Source organism: Oncorhynchus gorbuscha, linkage group LG18 (genome assembly GCF_021184085.1).
Source record: "Oncorhynchus gorbuscha isolate QuinsamMale2020 ecotype Even-year linkage group LG18, OgorEven_v1.0, whole genome shotgun sequence".
NCBI classification, from domain to species: domain Eukaryota; kingdom Metazoa; phylum Chordata; class Actinopteri; order Salmoniformes; family Salmonidae; genus Oncorhynchus; species Oncorhynchus gorbuscha.
Window position 1 is genome coordinate 15,795,063 of NC_060190.1, and position 26,813 is coordinate 15,821,875.

The window sequence follows — 26,813 nt, forward strand, 5'->3', positions numbered from 1 at the left end:
TTCTGGTTCTAGTGGTGGACCACAATGGTGACAACACAAGCTCAGCTTCTTCCAGAGAGCGCGCTGTAGACACAGACCGCAGATAATACATTTTGGGATGAAGAGTTGAGATGAATGTCAGACTGCTGCTTTCTATTCCCAGAAATAACTTCAGGACTGGGAACATGTTCCGTTTAGTCTGTATATTTATATTACCTTTATTTAACTAGGCAAGTCAGTTAAGAACAAATTCTTATTTCCAATGACGGCCTAGGAACCGTGGGTTAACTTAACTGCCTGTTCAGGGGCAGAACGACAGATTTGTACCTAGTCAGCTCGGGGATTTGAACTAGGCCAACGCTCTAACCACTAGGCTACCCTGCCGCCCCATATAGATGGCAAGGCTGCCCAGTTTTACGCATGGGTTCAAAGTAGCCTAATACAGTCTTCTAAAAATTGACACTTCTTCAGACTAGACCAATTTGGAATTCCCCCTGAGATTCTACTGACAAGTGTGCTTTGCCCTCCACTTTCTGCGCCCTTGGTGCGCTGGTCAGCGAAGAGAAAGAAGCCCACGTAGGCTACATTCTTTCGAAATGACACAATGGTCATGCACTTTGTAAACAGGGCCTGATGAAAAAGTCTTAACATGATAACTAATGGACAGGTCCCATGTGAAATGTACTGTAAAAAAAATGTTATATCTTATTTCGTGCGCAAATCTAGTCGAGCATTTTCGTTGACAGTTACAGGCGCCGTGCACAACGCTTTAATTGTCGTTCCTCAATTCTATCACTAGAGAGCGATCTGACACTTATTTTTCAAAGGGAAAACATCTTAATAGCGTTGAAATCACTCGCAGTCTCTTGCCCAGCAGACCGCTTGCTTCTTCAGCGGGTATTTGACTGTGTGCATTCCCTTATCACGCGCAAGCAGGTCTGCGGATCGCGTCCCTTCCTCCCTCTGCGCGCAGGATGGACCCGAAGATAACCGAATCGGACCCTCCACCATATCGCAAAGGAATCACCCAGGTTATGCAGTACGGGGAATTCACAGCCACCGGCAACCGAAAGGTGAGGTACGCGGTGAGTTTAACCGAGAGAGATCTCACCATTCAGAAGATCACGTCAACACCTGCGGGACGGAGCAAGGTGGTTTTTAACTTGAGGGACTGTGTCGGCTGCCGGGCTTTCAGCGCAGATGACAACGCGGACGCGTACTTCTCGGTCTATTTCTACCCCTTTAAAAGACGATGGATGAGCTCTGGAGTGGCCAGGCAGCGAGTCGAGCAGTGCTTTCGGGTATCCCAGTTCCAGGACCCACGCGCCAACCTGGAGGAGGCAGAGAAATGGGCTGGCACCATCCGGGAGAGCTCTGTTCGTCAACAACATTTGAGAAATCGTGAGCAAGTCATATAGTTTCGTATAATTTTGTGGTTTAGGAAAGTGCTGTGTGTGCTTATCACATTCGTGTTATTTATCAAGTTGGCATGCCTGTCTTGCGCACATGATTTAGTCGTTGATATAGGAAGAACGGTAGTCTTTGCATAATCTAATCTACTGCTGTGGCGCAAATTCCTCTCTTATCGGTGTCAACTGTCTCAGGCTATTCTATTACCTTTTAAACTAATTTCTGTAAATGAATAAAACAATAGGACTGGTCAGACTGACACTCAAATTACAGAATGTTCACTAAGCAACATTTAACAGGCCAAAGTAACAACAAAACAGCATCTAGAATAACAATAGTTTAACCCCCCTCAATCTCAACTCTGGACTTTGAATCCAGCCCCCCCCCCCCAAAAAAAAAAAAAAACTTTGATTTAGACATGGACACCAGGTGTGTGCGCAATTAATTATCAGATACAACAGAACCAGCAGGCTCCGGACTTCGTAGGGTAAGAGTTGAATACCCCTGGCCTAAACCAACTAATAGAGAAATACTAACAGAGAAGAAACAACATCCAGATCAGGATTTTACGACATGCTTCTCTCCTTGTTTTGACCCTAAACCGGTACACCTGATTCAATTAGTCAAAGGCTTGGTGATTAGTTGACAAATTGAATCAGGTGTTTAGGGTTAAAACCTGATCTAGACAATAGGCCTATTAAAGGTATGAGTGCTAAGGGATATAAATCTATAATTACTCTAGTGGGAATAATGCACTTTAATTGTAAGGTTCAGAAACAAGGGTCAACCCACATCATTGTCTCTTACCTTGTAGCCATGCTAACAAATCAGCGAACAAAAGGTTGTTCCTTCCAGAAGTGAAGTGCTATGTAAGTCTATAGCTTAGTCATCCAATCACACTAACTTAACAGACGAAGGTAGCCTATAAACCGAGATGCTGGGAATTCTATAGAGGCTTTATCAAGGGATGTGAGCTATAGAAATTCCTCAGCAAAGTGAGGTATTTCTATTGACGCGATACATGAATTCATGCCTGTGTGCCGTCAATTCTAATGGTGGGGGAGAAGTGGGCTGCTGCACAATCTAACTACAACTGATCAAACTGTCCAATAGCCAAGATAGTGGAGAGATGAGATAGAAGTCAACTTTGCAAGATACTGTACTATGGATATTATAGTTGCCTTTGAAACTTGACATTGATATCTCCTCAATGTTTACACAACCATTTCATTACCATAAAACAACATACCATTTTAGGAAGCTTTACTGTCTGTTCATCTGCCTGTAAATCAACATGGTCTTCTATCCCGCTGCACCCATGTCATTACAGTACATATGTAGTGTGAAATGATCCCGCGTCCCAAATGGCACCCCATTTACATGGGATCCGGTCAAAAGTAGTGCACTGTAGTAGGGAATAGGGTACCATTTGGGACAAGGGAGGAGAATTAATAAGACGGGCATCATTGTCACACATCTCAAGGGCCTCTACTTTCAGTAACAAAGCAGGTCACTTCCAGCACACTCAATACCATTACTAATATATTACCCAGTGGCCCCTTCGACAAACCACAATGCACTGCATGGACAACAGCATGCATTACAAAACACATTTAGAGAATGTGGATATAGTAATGAACCCGGGTGTAATCATACAACATAGCATATCTAATTTAATACTAGGATGACAGCATATTGTATTTATATAGACATCCTTACACACATTGAAATCAATGAGGAGTAATAATATACTATTGTACGTTATCGGATATTATAGATCCTGGATGAAACGGATCAATATACCACAGATAACTCTGTAAACAGTGGACATCTTTTATTCCCCAGGGCCACGGTTCAGCTTGTAGTTATTGTTTTTTCTAAGTATATAGGTAGCATTGAGTTCTCTGTATTCATAGGTACATCTGTTCCTCTGCTTCAGAAGCAGAAGAAAATGTGAGAGAAAAAGAGGAAGATGGAAAGTTTGTGTTTTTTTTTCACTCGGGAGGCCCCAGCAGTGAGACAGCAGTCCTTTTCCCTGAGGACTCTTGTCGGACGTTCTCCAAGATGAGCCTTGACGTGCTGTCAAGACCTCTGACTAAAACCATCTCTCTCACACACACACACACACACACACACACACACACACACACACACACACACACACACACACACACACACACACACACACACACACACACACACACACACACACACACACACCTCTCTGGGGCCTTCCCTGTTTAGACCCTTGGGCTCACAGCAGCTTAGTGTTTCAGGCCACTCAGTGAAGATGATAGAAAGAGGAATTACAACACACAAGCTGGTCAGAAAATCAGCTAAATGTCATTGTCACTCAATAATGTTGATAAGAATCTGTATCGGTGTTTTTCCCTCATGGCTTCACAGAACAATGTACATCACATTGAATGAGATTTTAATTACATCTGCATAGCAATGAAAAGAAAGTGAATGTCCTTGCCTGTTTATGGCTTGCTGTGTTCTTTGCGTGTTCCCTATTCGGCTAATGACACAACGCTTGAACCACATTTCAACAAAGACCAAAATGGTCTATTATAGTCCATGAGAAGGGCAGTCTCTCACTATGTGGTTGTGGGTTTTTATGGTGGATAGCCAGCTTCCTCTACACAGCTTTATTTGTAAAGTATCATGGCTATAATCTGCTGTTACGTTACGTTGTATGTTTACAGACAATGTACCGTAAGCATGTAAGGTGCACATCTTTAGTTAAATCTGAGTGATAGTTTAGTTTAGCCTCAATTGCGAAAGTCTTGTCAGTTACAGGTTATAAAAATCCGTAGTGTTTTTACTTCGGAGTCATTTTTTTTATTCAGCTGTCTCGCCCATCTCACCCCACTGCCGAAAATACCCAGGAGACACCACTCAAGAGGAGAGTGACAGCCGGTGGTTAGATCCTCTCACTCAGTGTCTCTCACTGACTTATGCTGTTTCTTTAACACCCCTCTTTCTCTCTCCATCTACATCTTTGCCATTCTCTCTATCCTTCTTTATCTTTCCCTCATCTCTCTCTCTCTCTCTCTCTCTCTTTCCACTTTTTCTCTCCCCCATCTTTCTCTCAATCTCTTTCGCTCTCCTCTCTTTCTCCCCCTCTCTCTCTCTCTCTCTCTGAGAACAAATCACCACACCAGGCATCTCCTCCCTCCACACCCTTTGTGGTTGGTCTGGTTTGAGTCTCAACTCAGCCAGAATCTGTTTACTCGCTCAAACACACTGCCACAATGTTGTGTACAAGGCTATTCTATTTGTGTTTGTCTTGGTGAGGTACCATCAGACATAGATAAGATGCATTTGGGTTAATGAGGGACTGTTTATGTAGGTGTCCAATGACGGCCTACACAAGACACATCTGATTTGTATCTTACCAGCACAAATGCAGACAGTTAAGCTAACTACATTTAGTGGATGTGCGAGCCTATGACAAATCCATTGAATATTAAGGCTAGGCATTAATATCATATCACAATATTTTTGACAGTATGGCGGTATTTCACGATATTTGATGTTTCTGAATAACAAAAGTTCTAAATATGTTTTATGGGCAGTGCATGGCAACACATTAATTTTAAGTGGTTTTAATTGTTTTTCTCCATTCTGATGGTTTAATGATCAACAAAACATGGGCAAAACTTTTTGTAGAACTTTTTGTTTATTTAGCACTTCATCAAAATGTAATTATGGACTGTATTGTAAAAATCTTTACCAGTATGTGTATTCTTCATAACTGTGTACTGGCATTCACGATATATCGCCCAGTCCCTCTCCATATTATACTTTAGATATGTGTTATGGCTGCTAGTGGCCAAATGGGTGATAATAATCTAGAATCCTTTAATGTGGAAGCTGGCTTTTCTCCTAATGGGGGTTTGTCCAGATTTAGAACGACCAACATCTGATGTGTAAGAATGCATTGATGGGTACATGCAATCATTAAGCATAACTTGGCTTGTTACTATTGTACTATTTAAGAGTATGTTGGCGTTGAGCTTATCATGGTAGGTTATGTACTTACAGTATCACGTAACGTAGGAATTCTTATAGTTGGATGTATTTATTATTATAAGATTAAAAAATACATTTAGTTGAATTTTACAAGGGGATAGATTTTGCATTTGTAATTTTCTAAATATTTTAAATATTATTCAATTTAATTTAGGCAAAATGCACAGAAATGCCCTTGTCCAGAGCAAAGTCTCCCAATTTAAAACTCTCAAAGTGTTTAATATTCTAAAACGGGCAATAATGAATATTGACTAAAAAGGATCTTGTGTAGTCTGTTGCAATAACACTCTCTGACTTTAAACAAAATGTATTTTAAAACTGCGATTCCTAAAAAATGTGTCTGGAGATTTGGTCAATTCAATGAACCATGAATGAACAGGGTCATCAACACTTAGAGGACCCCTTCCTCATGTCCTCATTTACATGTAGTGCAACAACACAAATCATGGTCTATAAAGCTTTCTACTTTTGATAGATTTAAAGAAACAATATTGAAATCACCATTGTCACAACCATAAACTGTCAACTCCAGCTTACTGATGGATTAGGATAGGATATGAATTTTAATGCAATTTGTCAACTCCAGAGGGAAAAAAAACTAAATTAAAAAAATATATAACGAGTGCTGAAAGATCTGATAAAATTGTTATTTTTATTGGGGGTTTTCAAATAATTTTCTATATTTTACAAATATTTGTATAGAGGTTTTATTTTTATCTGCAAAAATATGTATTTTGAGAATTTGTTATCTCCATCATTGGCTTGTCAACTCCGTCATTAATGGCTAACCCCTTTATGATCTATCTTTTTGTCAATATAAATATATATATATATTTTATTCACTGTTCTACAACATATTCTTAAATTATTAACGTATTTGCTGTGCTAAGAAAAGGCCAAAATGCTAACAGAATTAGCCCTGGAGCATGATATAGTGCTATAAAACATACATAAGTTTGGAGATTTGTATTACATATTTGAATAATCTAATGTTAAACTTAAACATATCAAGGCCTTGGACAATAAATGTAAAAGTGAAAGGCCTTTTATTGTGTCTGACAGAATTGACAAATCCGGTTAGTTGCATTTTATGAAAAAGAAAATAAGAATTAGGAGGTTGTTCCTTTACATTGTGTGATAGCTGATACTTTGGTCAATCAAAATATACAGTACCAGTCAAAGGTTTGGACACGTCTATTAATTCCAGGGTTTTTCATTATTTTTACTATTTTCTACATTGTAGAATGATAATGAAGACATCAAAACTATGAAATAACACATGGAATCATGTTTTAAACAAATCAAAATATATTTTATATTTGAGATTCTTCAAAGTAGCCACCCTTTGCCTTGAGCTTTGCACACTCTTGGTACTCAACCAGCTTCATGAGGTAGTCACCTGGAATGCAATTTCAATTAACAGGTGTGCCTTGTTAAAAGTTCATTTGTGGAATTTCTTTCCTTCTTAATGCATTTGAGCCTATCAGTTGTGTTGTGACAAGGTAGGGGGTGTATACAGAAGATAACCCTATTTGATAAGACCATGTCCATATTATGGCAAGAACAGCTCAAATGAGCAAAGAGAAAAATGACATTTCTTTAAGTTCAGACAATCTGGAAAATGTCAAGCACTTTCAAAGTTTCTTCAAGTGATGTCACAAAAACCATTAAGCACTATGATGAAACTGGCTCATGATGACTTGCACAGGAAAGAATTACCTAAGAGTTACCTCTGCTGCAGAGGATAAGTTCATTCGAGTTACGAGCCTCAGGAATTGCAGCCCAAATAAATGCTTCAGAGTTCAAATAAAAGGCACAGCTCAACATCAACTGTTTAGAGGAGACTGCGTGAATCAGGCCTTCATGGTCGAATTGCTGCAAAGAAACCACTACTAAAGGACACCAATAAGAAGAAGAGACTTGCTTGGGCCAAGAAACACAAACAATGGACATTAGACCGGTGGAAATCTGTCCTTTGGTCTGATGAGTCCAAATTTGAGATTTTTAGCTCCAACCATCTTGTCTTTGTGAGACGCAGAGTAGGTGAACAGATGATCTCTGCATGTGTGGTTCTCAACGTGAAGCATGGAGGAGGTGGTGTGATGGTGCTTTGCTGGTGACACGGTCAGTGATTTATTTAGAATTCAAGGCACACTAAACCAGCATGGCTACCACAGCATTCTGCAGCGATACGCCATCCCATCTGGGTTGCGCTTAGTGGGACCATCATTTTTTTCCTAACAGGACAATGACCCAACACACCTCCAGGCTGTGTAAGAGCTATTTGACCAAGAAGGAGAGTGATGGAGTGCTGCATCAGATGACCTGGCCTCCACAATCCCCAGACCTTAACCCAGTTGAGATCATTTGGGATGAGTTGGACAGTAGAGTGAAGGAAAAGCAGCCAACAAGTGCTCAGCTTATGTTGGAACACCTTCAAGACTGTTGGAAAAGCATTCCAGGTGAAGCTGGTTGAGAGAATGCCAAGAGTATACAAAGCTGTCATCAAGGCAAAGGGTGGCTACTTTGAAAAATATTAAATACATTTTGATTTGTTTAACACTTTTTGGTTACTACATGATTCCATATGTGTTATTTCCTAGTTTGGATGTCTTCACTATTATTTTTACAATGTAGAAAATAGTAAAAAATATTATGGTAGATGCTATGAAACTGTGACGTCTGGCCCGAGACCATAAAGTGGCCGAGCCAAAGTGTTGAAAGGCTAATAGGTGACGGATGAGGTCCTCTTAAGGAAGACTTAAAGAGTCTCAGACTTAAAATGCATATTTTCTTCCTCCCTACTTTAAAGTAATCGCTGATCTAACAGTCAGATAGGTGTAAGCAAGCACGCCCCTGCATTGCTTACACCACTGGCCATGTTATATCAGGGTTTACTCCAAGGAAGGGAGGGAGGAAAGATGCATGTTCAAACTACTGAGCCTGAGTAAGTGAAGTGGTAGCAGAACCCCCCCCCCCCCCATCCTCTCCCCCATGACAGAACTCTCAAAGAACAGAGAGAGCGACACAATGAGAGAGAGAGGGGGGGGGGGGGGGGGGGGGGGGGGGAATGGCCACATCAGGTATTCATAACCACATAGACTGCAGACAGAAATACATATTGGGCCCAGCCAAGTGTATAAAACACCTGGCACCCTGCCTCCCCCTCCTTCCTATAAAGATAGTTAGGCCATCTCAGGCTCATTCAGCCGCAATTAACGCTGTGTCATACCTCCCCAGTCTCCACAAATAGAGAATTTGAGCTACACTCAAAGTAGCGACATTAGAATAAGTAGCTAATGCATAATTCAAAGAATGTTTTTGTTGGATGTTCAACTGAAAGTCAAGGAAGTCCAACTGTGAGTCGTCAGTCTTTCACTGCCTGTCCCTGATATGAACATCATTGCTCAGGGATGAACTTTCCCCTAGGTACAGATCTAGGATCAGCTTCCTCTCCCCCGATCCTAACCTTAACCAGTAGAGGGAAAACTGACCCAAGATCAGTGTGTCTAGGGGCAACTTCACCCTACACCAACATCTTCTATAGTTCATTGAAGCTGTAAGCCACCCAGTTTAGTTTCGAGGAAAAGTGGAGAGCGTTAGCTGATAAATAAACAAATGCTCCGTCTTCCATGTCTAACGAGAACAGACACTTCACTGAGTCGCGAGATCTGTCACGCAATACTGTGCAAGTTTGCCATTCTAAGATGCCATCCTAGGCGTAGACCAGACAAATACTCTTTATGGGGTTTTTCTCTAGGTTTGGAAGTCTACAGATGAGACATTTCTTAATCACTGCACTAGTGAATTCAGTTGAAATGTCGGTCAGACAGCAAGCGTTCCTTCGGAGTCGTTTGGTTTACCACTGTCAATATGGTTCTACAGTAATCGGTTTGGAAAGTGCCTTTTAGTGGCATCTTTAACCATCCCAAATAATTGTTTATGGCCCATTTGCCTTCGTCTGTCTACAGTAAGTCTACTGCCTTTTTTATGGTATTTTTGTTGGCATAATAAATACTATCAGTGTTTATCTACTTAACCAAGGGCAACAGACTAAAACAGATAACAATCGGACTATAGATTTATGTACTGCTACCAGTACATGTCGCAACCACACAATGTGAAGATGAAGAGATTTGACCTTTGATAAGGATGACACGTTTATGACCTTTTTAAGGGCATGGCAAGTGGTGTTACAACTTTATCCGCCCCCACACTACTGTGTTACCTCAGTGCCCACTGGGCATGCTCAGATGTGATTGTTTAAGGGGGCACAGATCTGTTCAGACCTCTGACCACACCAGGCCAAAACAAACAGAGAGCAACATCTAGTATCATGATTCATTAGTCACAATGATGATTATAGAAATGCAGCCATGGCTTTCCCCGGGGTACAAAAGAGCCATTGTGGGGAGGTGAACACAATGAGCAATGTCAGTTTATTTCTAGAGAAACCCAGATTGTTAATTTATTTCTCTCTGTTTGCGTGTGTGCTTTGTTGGCTTCTTCTTGATGTGTCATATGGCAATGAGCCATGTTGTTTAGCTGATGATGGGTTATACTGGATGTTCCCTGATATGACCAGGAAAACATCCAAACCCTAGTTATAGGCTGTAGGATCCTAGGGCCATAATATAACTAGGGCCAAGTGCTTTCGTGGTCGGGTGAGCTAGAGACCAGTTTCACCTGGAAAAAAACTGACCCTAACCATTGCATCTTGCTGACAACTAAGACCGTAGGTGGAGGTGGTACTCTCAACCACAGCCCGTTTATAATGAAGGAATGTTTGGGAATGGGTAGGGTTGGCTAAGAGGAAGTGCCAATGGGTCCAGACAAAGCGGGCCTCGTGGGTAATGATGAAGCAAAAACACAGCATGGTTGGGGCCCTTGCCAGCTGGGTTGGCACAGGTCCATGCCAAATTATTTATGAGGGCACTGCCCCGGGGCCTCATTTATAAACCGTGCTTAAGTACAAAATATAACCCCAAAATGTCTGTGTGCCATTTTTAACGCAAAAGTTTAAATTTATAATACATTCACCTGATGTGAGAATGTGTTCACCTCTCCACAAATTCTAGACCATGCGTACACACATCTTCGAGGGGTTTAAATATTGTATTGCAAGCTGACATGTATTATGTGCAAATGGGGGATATGATGAAAATTGTATTAATAAAAAAACAGAATGCCAAGAGTCTGCAAAGCTGTCAAGGCAAAGGGTGGCTTTGAACAATCTTTGTTTGAACACTTTTTTGGTTACTACATGATTCCATATGTGTTTAGTTCACAATTTTGATGTCTTCACTATTATTCTACAATGTAGAGAATAGTCCAAATAAAGAAGAAGTAGGTGTGTCCAAACCTTTAACTGGTACTGTGTATTTCAAATGTTGTTAATATTTTGAAAAGTATTTGTGAAGAAATGTCGAGATTGTCCCGTCTCTCAATAATCCCTGAACTGACAGTATCATTTAACTGACAATATAATGTAGCGGAGTAGTTTCCTTTGGTTGAAGTGAGTAATGAGTAGGTGTGTCCAAACTTTTGACTGGTACTGTAATTTGACAGTATGGGTAAGCTGTTGCTGTGTGATGGGAGCGTAATATCATTGTCTGTTTAAACTCAGAGCCCACCAAAGCAGGACATAGAACCCCAATAGTGTATTTATAAACAAAATAGTGAAGAACAATTTGTCTGGGGGTGTGGGTTGTAGCATTTAGCCTACTTTTAAATTGTTTGAATATACAATCAATCTTGTAGAATGTGTCAGTGTGCGGACAGGCAGCATACATACATGTTTAGCTTGAAAAAGTCACTGCAAAATATCGATACATCTCTATATTTTTGTACGTGCACAGACTTTTTATAAATGGAGCATGTAGAAATTGTGTGAAATTTACACAACAGTTATAAATGAGGGCCCTGCCGTCTCCATCCTCCCAGGACTTCATTACACGACAGTTATAAATGAGGGCCCTGCCGTCTCCATCCTCCCAGGACTTCATTACACGACAGTTATAAATGAGGGCCCTGCCGTCTCCATCCTCCCAGGACTTCATTACACGACAGTTATAAATGAGGGCCCTGCCGTCTCCATCCTCCCAGGACTTCATTACACGACAGTTATAAATGAGGGCCCTGCCGTCTCCATCCTCCCAGGACTTCATTACACGACAGTTATAAATGAGGGCCCTGCCGTCTCCATCCTCCCAGGACTTCATTACACGACAGTTATAAATGAGGGCCCTGCCGTCTCCATCCTCCCAGGACTTCATTACACGACAGTTATAAATGAGGGCCCTGCCGTCTCCATCCTCCCAGGACTTCATTACACGACAGTTATAAATGAGGGCCCTGCCGTCTCCATCCTCCCAGGACTTCATTACACGACAGTTATAAATGAGGGCCCTGCCGTCTCCATCCTCCCAGGACTTCATTACACGACAGTTATAAATGAGGGCCCTGCCGTCTCCATCCTCCCAGGACTTCATTACACGACAGTTATAAATGAGGGCCCTGCCGTCTCCATCCTCCCAGGACTTCATTACTTGTTATGAAAGGGTCCACATTTCATAGAAACACTTTTTTTTCTCAGGGAAAAAAGGGACGTCCCATTAGGCAAAGACATCAGATAAACATCCGATTTGGTTGATATTAAAGTGGTAAACGTGAATTCAACTTGGAATGAACCGAAAACACTATTGTTGGTATGTGGTTAGAATGAGACATGAAAAACTGTGTGGCTCTTTTAGCAAATTTGTGATGTTGCTTCAACCTATATTTTGTGTGAGGATGTTTTTTAACATGTATTTTAGATGGAAGTGTATTTGGGGCCTCTACAAAGCTTTTATCTATACTGAGCAAAGATCTGGACAGTTTTAATGATTTTACTGAGTTACAGTTCATATAAGGAAATCAGTCAATTGAGAAATTCATTAGGCCCTAATCTATGGATTTCACATGACTGGGCAGGGGCACAGCCATAGGCGGGCCTGGGAGGGCATAGGCTCTTCTTCACCACACTGTCTGTGTGGGTGGACAATTTCAGTTTGTCTGTGATGTGTAAGCCGAGGAACTTAACGTTCCACCTTTTCCACTGCTGTCCTTTCAATGTGGATAGAGGGGTGCTCCCTCTGCTGTTTCCTGAAGTCAATGATCATCTCCTTTGTTTTGTTGACGGTGAGTGAGAAGTTATTTTCCTGACACCACACTCTTGAGTGCCCTCACCTCCTCCCTGTTGGCTGTCTCATCGTTGTTGGTAATCAAGCCCACTACTGTTGTCGTCTGCAAACTTGATGATTGAGTTGGAGGCGTGCATGGCCACGCAGTGAACATGGGAGTACAGGAGGGGGAACGCACCCTTATGGGGCCCCAGTGTTGAGGGTCAGCGAAGAGATGGAGATGTTGTTTCCTACCTTCATCACATGGGGGCAGCCCGTCAGAAATTCCAGGACCCAATTGCGCAGGGAGGGGTTGTGCAATGTGATCGTGCAATGTGATGGTGATTGCATAATCTGTGGACCCGTTGGGGCAGTATACAAACTGAAGTGGATGGCCGGTAAGGTGGTGGTGATGTGATCCTTGACTAGTCTCTCAAAGCACTTCATGATGACAGAAGTGAGTGCTACGGGGCAGTATTAATTTAGTTCAGTTCTTTGCCTCTTGGGCACATGAACAATAGTGGCCATCTTGAAGCATATGGGGACAGCAGACTGGGATAGGGAGCGATTGAATATGATTGTAAACACACCAGCCAGCTGATCTGCACATGCTCTGAGGACGTGGCTAGGGATGCCGGTCTAGGCCAGCAGCGTTGTGAAGGTTAGCATGTTTTTAAATGTTTTACTCACCTCGGCCACAGAGAAGGAGAGGGGGCGCAGTCCTTGTTAACGGGCCGCAACGGTGGCACTGTATTATCCTCAAAGCAGGCAAAGAGTTCTTAGTTTGTCTGGAATGCGTTGTGGTCGGATTTGTCGTGGGGAAGGCAGGGGAGGGCTTTGTATGCATCACAGAAGTTAGATTATTACCCCACGTGTACTACAATCAACATGCTGATAGAATTTAGGTAGCCTTGTTCTCAAATTTGCATTGTTAAAATCCCCAGCTACAATAAATGCAGCCTCAGGATATATGGTTTCCAGTTTACATAGAGTCCAGTGAAGTTCCTTATGGGTCATTGTGGTATCTGCTTGAGGGGGAATGTACAGAGCTGTGACTATAACCACCGAGAATTATCTTTGGAGGTAATATGGCCGGCATTTGATTGTAAGGAATTGTAGGTTGGGTGAGCAGAAGGACTTGAGTTCCTGTATGTTGTTATGATTACACCACGAGTCGTTAATCATAAAGCATACACCCCCGCCCTTCCTCTTCCCAGAGAGGTGTTTATCACTGTCGGCGTGATGCATGGAGAAGCCTGGTGGCTGAATCGATTCCGACAACATATCCCGAAAGAGCCATGTTTCCGTGAATCAGAGGATGTTACAATCTCTGATGTCTCTGCGGAAGGCAACCCTTGTTCGAATTTCGTCTACCTTGTTGTCAAGAGACTGGACATTGGCGAGTAGTATACTCGGGAGCTGTGGGCAATGTGCACGTCTACGGAGCCTGACCAGGAGGGAGCTCCGTCTGCCCCTTCTGCGGTGCCGTTGTTTTGGGTCAGCTTCATGGATTAGATCCATTGTCCTGGGTGGTGGTCCACACAGAGGATCCACTTAGGGAAAGTTGTATTCCTGGCGGTAATGTTGGTAAGTTGACATCGCTCTTATATCCAATAGTTCTTCCTGGCTGTATGTAATACAACTTAAGATTTCCTGGGAAACAATGTAAGAAATAATATATTAAAAAACAAAATACTACAGTTTCCTAAGGACTCGAAACGAGGCGAACATATCTGTCGGTGCCATCTTGTGTAATGATCATGTTGTTTAGTCAGCTGTGTGATATGCCACTTGTGTCAGGTGGATGAATAATCTTGGCAAAGGAGAAATGCACACGAACAGGGACGTAAACTAATGTTTGCACAAAAATGGAGAGAAATGCACTTTTTGTGCTTAAGGATCATTTCTGGGATCTTTTAGTTCAGCTCACGAAACACAGGACAAACACATTACATGTTGAGTTGATATTTTTGTTCAGTATACGTCAAGCAAAGTAGGAAGGCTATGTTAACTGAGGCCATGTGTTATCAAACACACAAGAAAACACGTTGTCACTTCAACTGCCTTGTGACAAGGCACCTACAGTAGACACACCCCATTCCATCTTACGCCCTGTTACGCTAAGTCGAAGCCCTGTGACCAAACTCCACAGATACCACATATCTACAGTACTGATAGGTGGTGTTTCATAATCTAACCTGTGTTGTCAGAGGCTGTGTCCCTAACGGCACCCTATTCCCTTTGTAGCGCACTACTATAAAGGGAATAGGGTGCCATTTGGGACACAACCCTGGACTGCAATACACTGTTTGCAGTAGTACAGATACTATAACTCTGAAAGGTGGTGTTTCCTAACTTGTAATGGTGTAGTCTGCGATATATGTTGACAGTAGCTCCAGTAGACGTGGGGTCGTCTAGAGAAACACATCCTGCCAATTAGGTTAGATGTTGGTGGATGACCTCATCCAGGAAGCATCCAAAGCACTGTCCTTGTTCTCCACCCATAGCAAGTCATTCAAGTCGTTCATCATCTGTCAAACTTGTTTACCTGGCTTCCCCATCCTCCGTGACTAAAGTACCTTAATTTCCCAGAATGGTTTAGCTAGAGCGGACTGATGCAGAAAGTTAATAATTGGCAAAGAAGCCCTGAGTCATAGTTCTGAGTGTTTGTCTCATCAGTATAGTCTGAAGATTAATGTTAGAAATAAGGGATGGGAGTTTTTCCTGACCACCAATGTGACCTGAACAGGAAAAACTCAGGGCCCTAGTTATAGTGCCTGGTCATGGAACATGAACAGGAAAAACTCTGAATTCACGTAATAGTAATAATTAATCATTCAAGCTTCTCTCTCCATTGCCTATTGTTGTAACAGAAGAGAAGTCACAGATTGAGTCAATCAGAAATCTACCTGGTTTATTACAAGTTGCAACAAGGGACACAACACACAGCTCGGAAACAAATAAAATGTCTAACTGGCCTCTTGGAGACGGGCCCTTGCTGTCCTAATCAGACAGCACCAAATGTTCTGATAACAGCAGCCCGAGAGGCTTTTAGGAAGTAAAACACAAAATGCAATGACTGTCTGCTGCAACAGAATCAGTGTGTCCTCGATCCTTGTACATCCAGTCTGGCGTCAATCACTATCAACAGACATATGAATAATCCATAACGTTAAGCATCAAGTCTAGTGACCATCAACCCTCACCTTCAGTAGAACATTGGAAAGGGGGAAGAAATATATATAATTAAGCTAAACATTGTGTCAAACACTCTAATCTGAATATGAACATTAGCGATTTAAAATGTTCCCATTATAATTGTCTTTGTATGGGATTCTGTGTTTGTGGGATTTTCTGCAAAGGTCACCAAAAATAGCAGGTCTAACATCTGTCATAATCTCTGTCCGTGCATCTCTCTGTTGTAGGTGTGCTTTACAGTGAGGTGCACCGTCCCTGCAGCGTCATGCTACTGGTGAACCCCCACAGTGGGAAGGGCCAGGCCCTCAGCCTCTTCACCGGACACGTCCAACACATGCTTAACGAGGCCGGTGTCCCACACACTCTGGTCATCACTGGTGAGTATAGCGTACTGTAAGTGCATGCACACACTCGCAGGTAAACGGCGCACACACACACACACACACACACACACACACGTAATCTCTGCTGAGTTAATGCATGTGCATACACTGACACACAGGTGATCACAGGTCAATATCCTACACTAACACCTGCAATGACAGGTCAATGAATAATCTGACTGTCAAAGCACTACCCGGCCAAACCCTCCCCTAACCCGGATGACGCTGGGCCAATTGTGTGCCACCCTACAGGACTCCTAATCACGGGCCGGATGTGATGCAGCCTGGATAAGAATAGTGTGTGTGTGTGTGTGTGTGTGTAGGGGGGGGGGGTAACTTATTAGCCACATTGATCGGGTAATCATTGTCATGTGTGCTGCCACAGTCTGGGGACATTGTAATGATAATGTACTAGTTTTGAATTAGGCTTCTGGTTCAAAGCTCATCAAATGGGTCATATCCATTAGGGCACACCTTTGCAAAATGCTTTACAAGTGAAAATTAAAAGTTTCTTGTTGGACACGTTTAGGCAGTCTCTACTATGTTTTCCACTGTTTGGGGCCTAATGAATATGACCCAGATGTAGCTTTTGAAGCCCTACATTCAGGCTATTGAGTTTCTCTCCCTCTGTTCTTAAATCACTGCAGTGTCAGAGAACAGGCAAGATAATGAATCCCTTTCCCAAAACTGAGAGAGCAATCCTCTGAACGCATTCTGAAATGCTGAATATGTTAAAATTGGAGAGAAAAAAAGAAAAGACAGGTAGTCACCATACAGGTAGATGCCAACACTTTTCAGAGTAAGACGGGTTGTGCAGGCGTTAGTTTGCAAACAAAGATTCTGCATCACCATTGCTACCCCTTTTAACACTAAAGAGTCCAGCCGAGCCAAGCTGTACTGGCTGGCCTGGTAATCCGTTTACTGGAACCATGCTGAAATGGTCAATGTGAAAGGAAAAATATCAGTGGCTCTCAGTGCTAATCCAGTGAGACTGAGGCAGGGCCAGAGCTGTGCTAGCCTAGCGGACGGTTAGCATGGGGACGCTAATGAGCGAGGACAGGCCCATTATTGGAGCCCTGGCTGTGTGGCGGTGCCAGAGGGAGGGGAAGGATGAGTCCACTGCCCAGAGGGAGACTGGGCAACTGGGCATGGAGGAGGCTTGGCGCAAGGGTCTCAATGGATCTCTGTTTCTCTCTCTGAAAAGGATCAATTGTATGAGGACGCCTTCTCTCTGTCAGTTCAGACGAAGAAGAAAAGTATCCCATGTGGCGCAGTGGTCTAAGGCACTGCATCTCAGTGCCAGAGGTGTCACTACAGACCCTGGTTCAATTCCAGGCTGTATCACAACCGTCCGTGATTGGGAGTCCCATAGAGCGGCACACAATTGGTCAAGCGTTGTCCCGGGTTTGGCCGTTATTGTAAATAAGAATTTGTTCTTAACTGACTTGCCTGGTTAAGTAATTATACAAGGAAAGGAAGCCACCTTATTGAGAGACACCCTAATAGATGGAAAGTGGCAGGATGTTCATCTTCTTATTTTTATTCTCCCAGTGACAGTCTTTCCAGTGAGATTAGTGCAGGTGTGACCCATCTATATCAGTGCCAGCTGTGGTGGTTTTGGAATAGAACAGTACATGTCCATAATATAGCCTGTGGCCCAGAAAACAAGATAGTAGAAAAAGCCACTGTTTACTATTGTCAGTTTGAGACCTAGGCGAATCTGTTGCAGGATGTTATCTTTCCAGTGCCGTTGTAACCTAGCTGTGGTTGGTTTTCAAAACAGTACAGTGAGTTCTATAGCCTGTGGCCCTGTGGCCTGGTCTCAGGGCGGGAGAGCGTGTGGTGAGGTGATTCTACTAGTTCTACATCCCTGTCCCTGGGTGCTGACTAAGCTGCCACAGCGTGTCCTCCAGCTCCCAACCTGGTTGACTTATCTGCACACACACACACACACACATCACTGCCTCTTCTGCTCCACCTCTGTTGACCCAAAGTCTCCAGATAGACACACACACAGCGTAGCCTTTGTGAACAAGTAGTCACCTGCAAAGAAAAGGATCCCTGCTATTACTGTCAGTGTGCATTATGGATCCCTGGCGCAGTCCTCATCGTACCTAGAACATTAAATGGTCCTTTTTTTAAATGTCATGTCTGTCATGTCTGTGTCCTTACTCAGCAGCATACTGTATATACCCTAGTGTGAGATGGGTTTGGAACCTCCTTTTGTGTGAGGCAGGGTCAGTGAGAGAGTGACTGGGAGGAGAGGGACAGGGAAAGGAGAGTGAAGCAAAGTGAGAAGGAACGAGGGGAGTCTGGGGACATGAAACTGCATGGTGGCATTGGAGGTTAAGCCTCGCTCTCTTTCTTTTTTTGGAATCCGAGTCCAAATTGTAGCTTCTTTAGAGGGACAACAATGGTTGCCCTGAGACCAACCCTGAGAGACACATGCACACCCACACACCCAGTGCAGAGAACAGAATAGTTGTCCAAACACACACACAGTAGAGAACAGGATAGTTGTCCACACACACACACACACACTGTAGAAAACAGGATAGTTGTCCAAACTCACACACACCTCCACCGCAGGGCCAGTATGGAGAAAAAGGAGCAGTGTAATGATTGTCTCATTCCACATTCCACTGAGCCGGTCAGTCAAGCTACACTACAGTACTGCACTGCGCCCAGTCCCAGACCATCCAACCCATCACCACAACAAACACTCGTAAAAATGACTAAAAGCACCCCCCCCCCCCCCCCCCAGCTACGTTCAGCTATCCCCATTAACAGTAAAGGGAGGATGTAAACAACATCAACATCTCCTACGCAGGAACCAGCCTCCTAATATTTTCCAGCTGCGCTGCCTTCCGTCTTGACACTGACTGGCTACCTACACACACTGTGTTCACAGCCTCTGCACATGCAAATGTCACGTGAGGAGACTGATGAAGGGAAATTGATTTGCCTGTATACTGTTCTCAGGCCCAGCAAGACGGTAATGAATGAAAGGTATGAAAGGTTCTGCATCTCAAATGGCACCCTATTCCCTACATAGTGCACTGCTTTTGACCACATGGCCTATGTAGGGAATAGGGTGCCATTTGGGACATAGGCCTCGGGGGAGGCATCCGATTACTGAGGCTATGTTGCAGAGGGGAATGCGCTCTACTGTTGTGTCAAGACCAGCATAAAACGACGCAGCGAACAATCACACTACTGTCTTGTAGACTACATACACGGAAAGGAAACAGAGAGAGAGGCTATTGCTGTCAGTGGGTTTCAGACGCAAGGACAAACAAGGGAGCATAGAGATCCACAAGAGTGTTCCCCAACTCCGGTCCTCCAGTACCCCCAGCAGTACATATTGTTGTTGTGGTCCTGGACAAGCACACCTGATTCAACTTGTCAAGGGCTTTATGATTAGTTGACAAGTAGAATCAGGTGTGCTTGTCAGGGGCCCACAACAATATGCACTGCTGGGGTTACTGGAGGACCGGAGTTGGGAAACACTACTATTCAGTATCTCTGTGCAAACAGGCACTGAGATCACACAAGCAGCCCGATTCTGATATTTTTGACCAATTAGATCAGCTATGAAAAAGATCTGATTGGTCAAAAGACCAGAACTGGGCTGCCTGTGTAAACACAGCCTTTGAGAGGTAAAGATAAGATTCCTTGGGGAAGAAAGAAAGACTTGGCTTATGCTGTTAAGCTTGAGTGGCTACAACCAAAGAACTCTTAGACAGTCTGGCCTTTTATAAAGAATGTGTTTTGAGGAGAGAGGGTGTGTGTGTGTGTGTGTGTGTGTGTGTGTGTGTGTGTGTGTGTGTGTGTGTGTGCGCTTCTCTCTGAGAGTGTGCTACTAATATTAACCCGGCAGAGTGTTAGGGAAATGTAGGGGAATAAAAGGTGCGATTGGAAAGTAACAGTGATGGTACAGGATGGTGATGGTACTATATATAGACTACACAGGAGGTTTGTGGCACCTTAATTGGGGAGGATGGGTTTATGGTAATGGCTGGAGCAGAATTGGTGGAATGGTATCAAACACATGGTTTCCATGTGGTTTCCTCTCTTCCGGCCATTATCATGAGCCGTCCTCCCCTCAGCAGCATCCACTGATAGACTACTGCCCCCTAAAGAAAATGTATTACAGCTCTACGAGCAGTTTACCTTCACCTAAGCATAACCTTAACCATACAGGGAAATAACACAAAACTGACCTTAGGTCAGTGCTAGGGGAAACGTAATCCTTCTCCTAGTGGAATGATGGATACAGTTCTAGGATCAGCTTACCCTCCTAAGCTCAACCTTAACCATTGGGGGAGAAAGACGAAATCTGACCTTTGATCAGCATCATAAATGAAACGTTATCCTACTCCTGTCGCAATGTACAATCTGCTGATTGCCCCAGTCTAATTTGATGGAGGGCCCTATAACGTAGTTTGGCCTTTTAATCTAATTTGCAATGTGATACTGCATTTCATTAAGGTGGCATATCAACTGTCTCTGCCCTAAAGACATGTGCTGCTCGCCTGGTCACAGGTTGGCGGCACCTTAATTGAGGAGGACGGGTTTGTGGTAATGGCTGGAGCGGAATTGGTGGAATGGTAACAAACACATCAAATATATAGTTTCCGTGGGTTTGCCATTCCATTTTCTCCGTTCAACATTTATGAGCCATCCTCCCCTCACCAGCCTCCACTGAGCCTGGTACTGTAGGTGGCCTATCAGTTGTCCTCTACCACCAACCTCCAGTGTAGTCTGCATTCCATGTTCCCTGTGTTTTGTTGTTCAGCTATTGTATTCACAACAGTTTGTCCCCTGAAGGGTCACACCTGCCCTTGTCCTCTCCATCTCAAATTTCCGCACTTTGTCAAACCACACACCCATTTCATTCCCGAAGTGATTGGAAGGTCTCACAACTACAAAAGAGAGGGATTTTGACACTACAATAACACACAAACAGTGGTTTTACAGCCACACACCTAAACACGTGTAAATGTACTCTTCTTCCTTGTCTGTTTTCAGAGCGGCAGAACCATGCCAGGGAGTTGGTGAGAGAGGCTGACCTGTCACAGTGGGGTGCTCTAGTCATCATGTCCGGGGACGGACTGCTGTTTGAGGTGAGGTACAAAATACAATAATCCATTCCCGACAAGAATTCAAATTTGCATTCTTACTTGACCTAGTAACTGTCTTGGAACTTCTGGTGCCAACATGGCATCCTTTTAACTTCTAAACCTCAAACCCCAGTTTGCTGAGATCCGTGGTTCTGCCTGACCTTGCATATTGTTGTATATGCACCGATTTTTTTTTATTTTATTATTTTATTTTATTTTTTATTTATTTATTTTATTATTTTTATTTTATTTATTTATTATTATTATTTTTTGGAGAGTTTCCACTGAAAGTGCACTTTCGTTTAGACCAGGCATTATTTTGGTCTGTGAAAGTGGCCCTAGATCTGGTGGCTCTCTGGCTGTTGGGTGACCCCTGCTCTATCTGTTCCCCCCAGGTTGTGAATGGCCTGATGGAGAGAGAGGACTGGGAGGAGGCCATCCAGACCCCACTGGGAATTCTACCTGGGGGCTCTGGTAACGCCCTGGCTGCCTCTATACACCACTACTCTGGGTGGGTGACACACCAAGACCACCATGTAGCAGTTAGTTAGCAGCAGTTAGTCCCAATAATGTACTTTGGAAAATGCGTGCTTCCCCCCTCATTTTCCATTGAGGTACTCAATCAGGCATGATTATTTGTGTCAAGTAATGCATTGCGTTGATGTTTCCCATGTTGGATCAGTGATTATCTCAAAGAAGGGAATAATTAGTTGACAACCAATTTATCCAGTTGTGTGAGAAACATACTTCCAGGAAGACCGTAAAGAAGGATACACCAGCACAGGGCCTACTACTGCCCATATGTTTGACATATTGTATTGAGTAAATCCCCAGAATCAGTAGTGGAGAACAAACATACTGCTGCTGGCTCATTCTTTAACTACCACAGTACAGAACATCAACACAATGAATCACAATTACACTACCAGCATGCCCTCCTTTCTGTCCATCTCTGCCACCCCCCACCCACCCACCCACCAGAAGCCCCAGTCAACCTGCCACACAATGAGAGGAAGGACCCAGAGTCTGTTTTGTTCTCTCTGCCCTGCAGGGGATCCAGAATATTATCTGCTGCTCTGTTTTTGATCAACAGTGGCTTACTGTATCACCGGTTGTTCTATGTATATATGCTGGTCCCAGATCTGTTTGGACTGTAGGCTATAGGACACAACGGTAAAACGGGTCAGTTTTGCCTTGAGCAGTGGGATCGGATGTCTCTAATAGTTTATAGTTAGAACTCCCTCTACTGGTTGTTAAGAGATACTACACCCCAGTTCTCTTTTCAGTGACTAAGAAAATAGCTCAAAATGGTACGATGTTATTGACTATAAAAACGTGATAAAAGAAAGCCGAACAGAGACCCCAATCAATGGTTGTTATTGAATGGTGAGCCTAATGCCTAGGATGAATCATGAATACACGCTGAATATGGATATGCTGCCATATGGACGTGACCCCAATCCTACAGAACTCTATTGAGACGTCATTATCTAATAGGCTGAGGTGTAGAGGAGAAAAGACAGCAGGCTGAGTGGTTGATGTGGGGCTGGTGGTCCCATGACCTCTCTACCCCATCACCCCCCCCAACCCCCTCTCCCAGCTGGGCTTGTCTTTTGTCTGTCGTGTCTACCGCTAACTCCCCCCTCCTCTTCCTTCTCCCCCCTCTTTCTCTATCCTCCCCCCTGACAGGGCCCAGCCGGTGTCGAGCGAGGAGCTGCTGGTCAGCTGTGGCTTCCTGCTGTGTAAGGGCCTGGTGTCTCGCATGGACCTGGCCTCTGTCCACCTGGGCTCCAGCCCCTCCAACCCCACCCGCCTCTTCTCCTTCCTCTCGCTGGCCTGGGGCTTTGTGGCTGACGTGGACGTGGAGAGCGAGAAGTACCGCCACGTGGGCGCCGCCCGCTTCACCATGGGGACGTTGGTCAGGTTGGCATCTTTGAGGGTGTATAAGGGCCGCCTGGCATACCTGCCGGTTGACGAGGTGGATGGAGAGGAGGAAGATAGGCAATCGTCAGTCTCGTTGGAGGAGATGACGAGCGTGTCACCTCAATGCCAACCGCCATCGTCTGCATTCTGCTCCTCTACCCTCCTCTGCCGGCCTTCGAAGGACTCGCCGTGCCAGAACGCAGCTCACAACTCCCGTAACTCAAACAACGCCTTCAAGGCGAAGAATTGGGAACCCATGTCCGCTAATGCCACCCTAACAGGCCCGCCAGACTCTCTCCTGGTGCCCCTGGACCAGCCGGTGCCCAGCGACTGGGTGGTGGTGCCCGAGGAGGACTTTGTCCTCATGCTGGCCATGTACCAGTCTCACCTGGCAAAGGACCTGTATGCCGCACCCGACTCTACACTTGATGACGGCCTCATCCACCTAATATATGTCCGAGCAGGCATATCACGCACGGCCCTGCTCCGTCTCTTCCTGGCCATGGAGAAGGGCACCCACCTGGCCAACAACTGCCCCCACCTGGTGTACACCCGGGTGCGGGCGCTGCGGCTGGAGCCTTACTCGCCAAAAGGGGTGATCACAGTGGATGGGGAGGTGGTGGAGTATGGGCCGGTCCAGGCCCAGGTACACGGCGGGATAGCCAGGCTCATCACTAGATGATTAACAAGATCCACTGGATAGATGGCTAGCGTTAGCATGTTATGCTAATAGTATGCTACACTAAAAGCTAACATTAGTTAGCATTTTCTGGATGATGCTATGCTAACAATTAGCGTTAGCATTTTCTGCTTACATCTTAAAGGGAGGTGGGATTAATGTACTTTTTAGTCTTCTCTCTGAATTTATTCTTTGAATTGAAGGTTTGGATTGGATGTGCCATGAAGGAGGAGCAAGGCAAGAACACAAAGTTCAATGAGTGGGTACGTTTCATTTCTACAGAGCCCAATGTTCTCAATCTCCCATTCATTAGCATTTAGGCTGTTCTAAGATGGCTTCCCACTAGCACAAACAACTGGCCTTTAATTGGCTGTTCCAAGCTATGACATGAATACATTACTAGAACTAAGGTGAGAGGTCGATCAAGAGCCACCTTACATTGACATGCAAACAAATATACTAAGACGTATCTTCAAGTAATTTGATATGTGCTTGTTTTATACCTCATATTTCCATGAACCACTAGCTTTAAAACGGCCTAGAGTGAGCGACACTGCCTTTATTTATTGTGCTGTGGCCTGTCCTGCAGAGGAAGGCATGTAGCACAGGTCCAGGTTACGTGATTGATGACTTGTAGTGCCTGTATCAGGTCTCCAACTGCAGTCTTGCCCCATACCCCTCCCCCATCCATCCATCCTTCTTCTCCATCCAATCCATCCATCCCCTCCTCCTCCCTTTCTCGACACTGCAGTGCACCACAGAGCAGTCCCAGTTTGTCTGCCTGCAGCTACAGCTGACACCAACAGTACACTACACTACACTACACACATACACTGTACAGACCCCTTCCCCTTCTCAGCAATCATCACCTTATCATAAAGCTTGAAAACAGAGAAGATAAACTACGAAATGATGACAAGAGCAACCTAAGGCTAATGTGATGCTAATACAGTAGCTAGCCTGAGTTTACACTCGTCTTAGCCTTCTTCTGTACTGATTCTGAATTCTCGGGAACGAGGGTGATTATTTTGCCTTAAACACAAAAGGAAGAGGTGGCGCTTGATTAAACAGCACATTGGTCAGGGGATTGAAAAGAGGGAGGGATGAGGGAGAGTATTGACTTGTTAAATGCTGCATGAGGGACCAGCATTGTGTGGGATGCATCCCAAATGGCACCCTATTCTCTATAAAGTGCACTACTTTTGAACAGGGCCCATAGGGATACAGACGTGGTCTTGGCACACGGCCCTTCTCCACAGATACGCTGCTGTGGAGAATGAACATCATGTTTAACATAAGGTTCTGACTGACACTGGGAAAGAAAGATGTTTATGTTCATCTTGTTCGCCTTAGAGGATAAGAGGTCATGGAACTGGGGGATACCCTGAGAGAATGTTGTTGGGCCTCAGTTTATATTTTTGGAGCCACAAATGCCCCTGATATGACTGAGTGCTGAGTGCACATTTGGGCCACAAGATCTTCCCAAAATGCAACAATGTCCGTTTCATGTTGTGATATTATGCAATGACTGGGTTTTTGATGTTGCAAACCTGCCATCAGTCCAGTCTAAATAATTATAGATGGGGAAGACTAAAATTACATATTTAAAGAAATGACAAATGTGATTTTAGCTGTGCCACATGCAAAAGAAAGCACCCTTGCATTGTTTAAAGTACAAAATTATTAACTCTGCTTTTAACCCTTTCAGGGACATGAGCTCATCTCATTCCTCCCCCTACTGCCGAATTGATTGAGCTCATCTGGCGTTCCTCCCCTACTGATTGCTATTTTAGAGCAGCAGCACATGACTTTCAAATCCTTACCTTGGTTGCGTTCTCCTTGTGTGCCACGTCCGACTGACAGATTGCAACAGTATTACATGGTTAGCTGATACATAAAAATACCTATCTAGGAGTTGTAAGCTCTGGCAGTCGTCGGCAACACCTGGGCAGAGGAACGCACCCCTTAGCATGCTGGAAATCAATGAGTTATTAGGATGGGGAAATGGAGGTGAAAATATCAAGATTCACAAGAGTCGCCTTATTTCAGTTCCTCCATGAGAAATTGTTCAGAATTCTGATTTTCACGGGAGTGTTCTGCTTGGCTCAGGTGTGATATATGCTCAAATCCATTCCTTGTAGCTAGCTTGGGTCATGAGATTTTCCTGACCACTTCACTTGACCAGAAAACTCTGTGCCCTACTCAGCCTATGCAGCCCCTGGCACTTTCTCAGTTGTAACAATTCTTACCCTCTTAATTTTCTCTGCTCGTTTGCACTGGTTGGTGAAAACATGGTGGAAGCTCATCAGTAGGCTGGCTTGCTTTCACCTGGCCAGTTATTTTAGATCAGAGCAATGCAGGAAAGGAAACAAGGACGGGTTTTAAATGATTGAGAGAGCCCCTGAAACTGTTTGGTGTGCCTTGAACATGTTGCCCCTTAGTGGTGGGAAGAGGGGTGTGTACTGTACTGATGCTTAGACTTGATACCGGTCCTATTAATGTTCAATATTTCATTTCCTCATTGGATATCTAAGGGGACGGACCAACTCCTGTAACCCATTTCCAGTTGAATTGAGTGCTTGCTTAAGAACAAAAAAAAATTAGCATTGATGCAGCTTAGATGTCCCCGTTTGAAAACTCAGGCACAGGCCCTAATATACTCCATTGCTGACATTTGAAGGTGTCTAGCTAAAGAACTTCAGTCCGGTACGAACCCAAAACTCTTGGATTTGTTAGATGTAACCGTCTTACTGCTGCTGCTTGACTTGTCTTATTGACAGTGTTTTTCAGGTGTATTTGGTGAAGGGGTAGTAACTGTTCTTTTTATAAATCTTGATTGATGTTCTTTACTTGAGTTGAATACAGAGTTCTATTTTTCCACTTGGCAAAATGTTGAATCAAATAAAGTGATAACCAAAAC

The 26,813-nt window shown here is 44.0% G+C and overlaps 1 protein-coding gene across 2 annotated transcripts; it reads left to right on the forward strand.

Annotated features, from left to right (window-relative positions):
• Window positions 1–819: 819 nt before the first annotated feature.
• On the forward strand, window positions 820–26,813 carry LOC124003412 (sphingosine kinase 1-like). Of its 2 annotated transcripts, none has more exons than XM_046311655.1 (5): window positions 820–1,380; window positions 16,013–16,162; window positions 21,200–21,294; window positions 21,687–21,802; window positions 22,981–26,813. In XM_046311655.1, the coding sequence occupies exons 1-5, from the start codon at window positions 954–956 to the stop codon at window positions 23,894–23,896; spliced, it is 1,704 nt and encodes a 567-aa protein (XP_046167611.1). In that variant the 5' UTR covers window positions 820–953; the 3' UTR covers window positions 23,897–26,813. The 2 variants fall into 2 exon arrangements, with proteins under 2 accessions (XP_046167611.1, XP_046167612.1); XM_046311656.1 differs by lacking the exon at window positions 820–1,380 and adding an exon at window positions 1,858–1,876.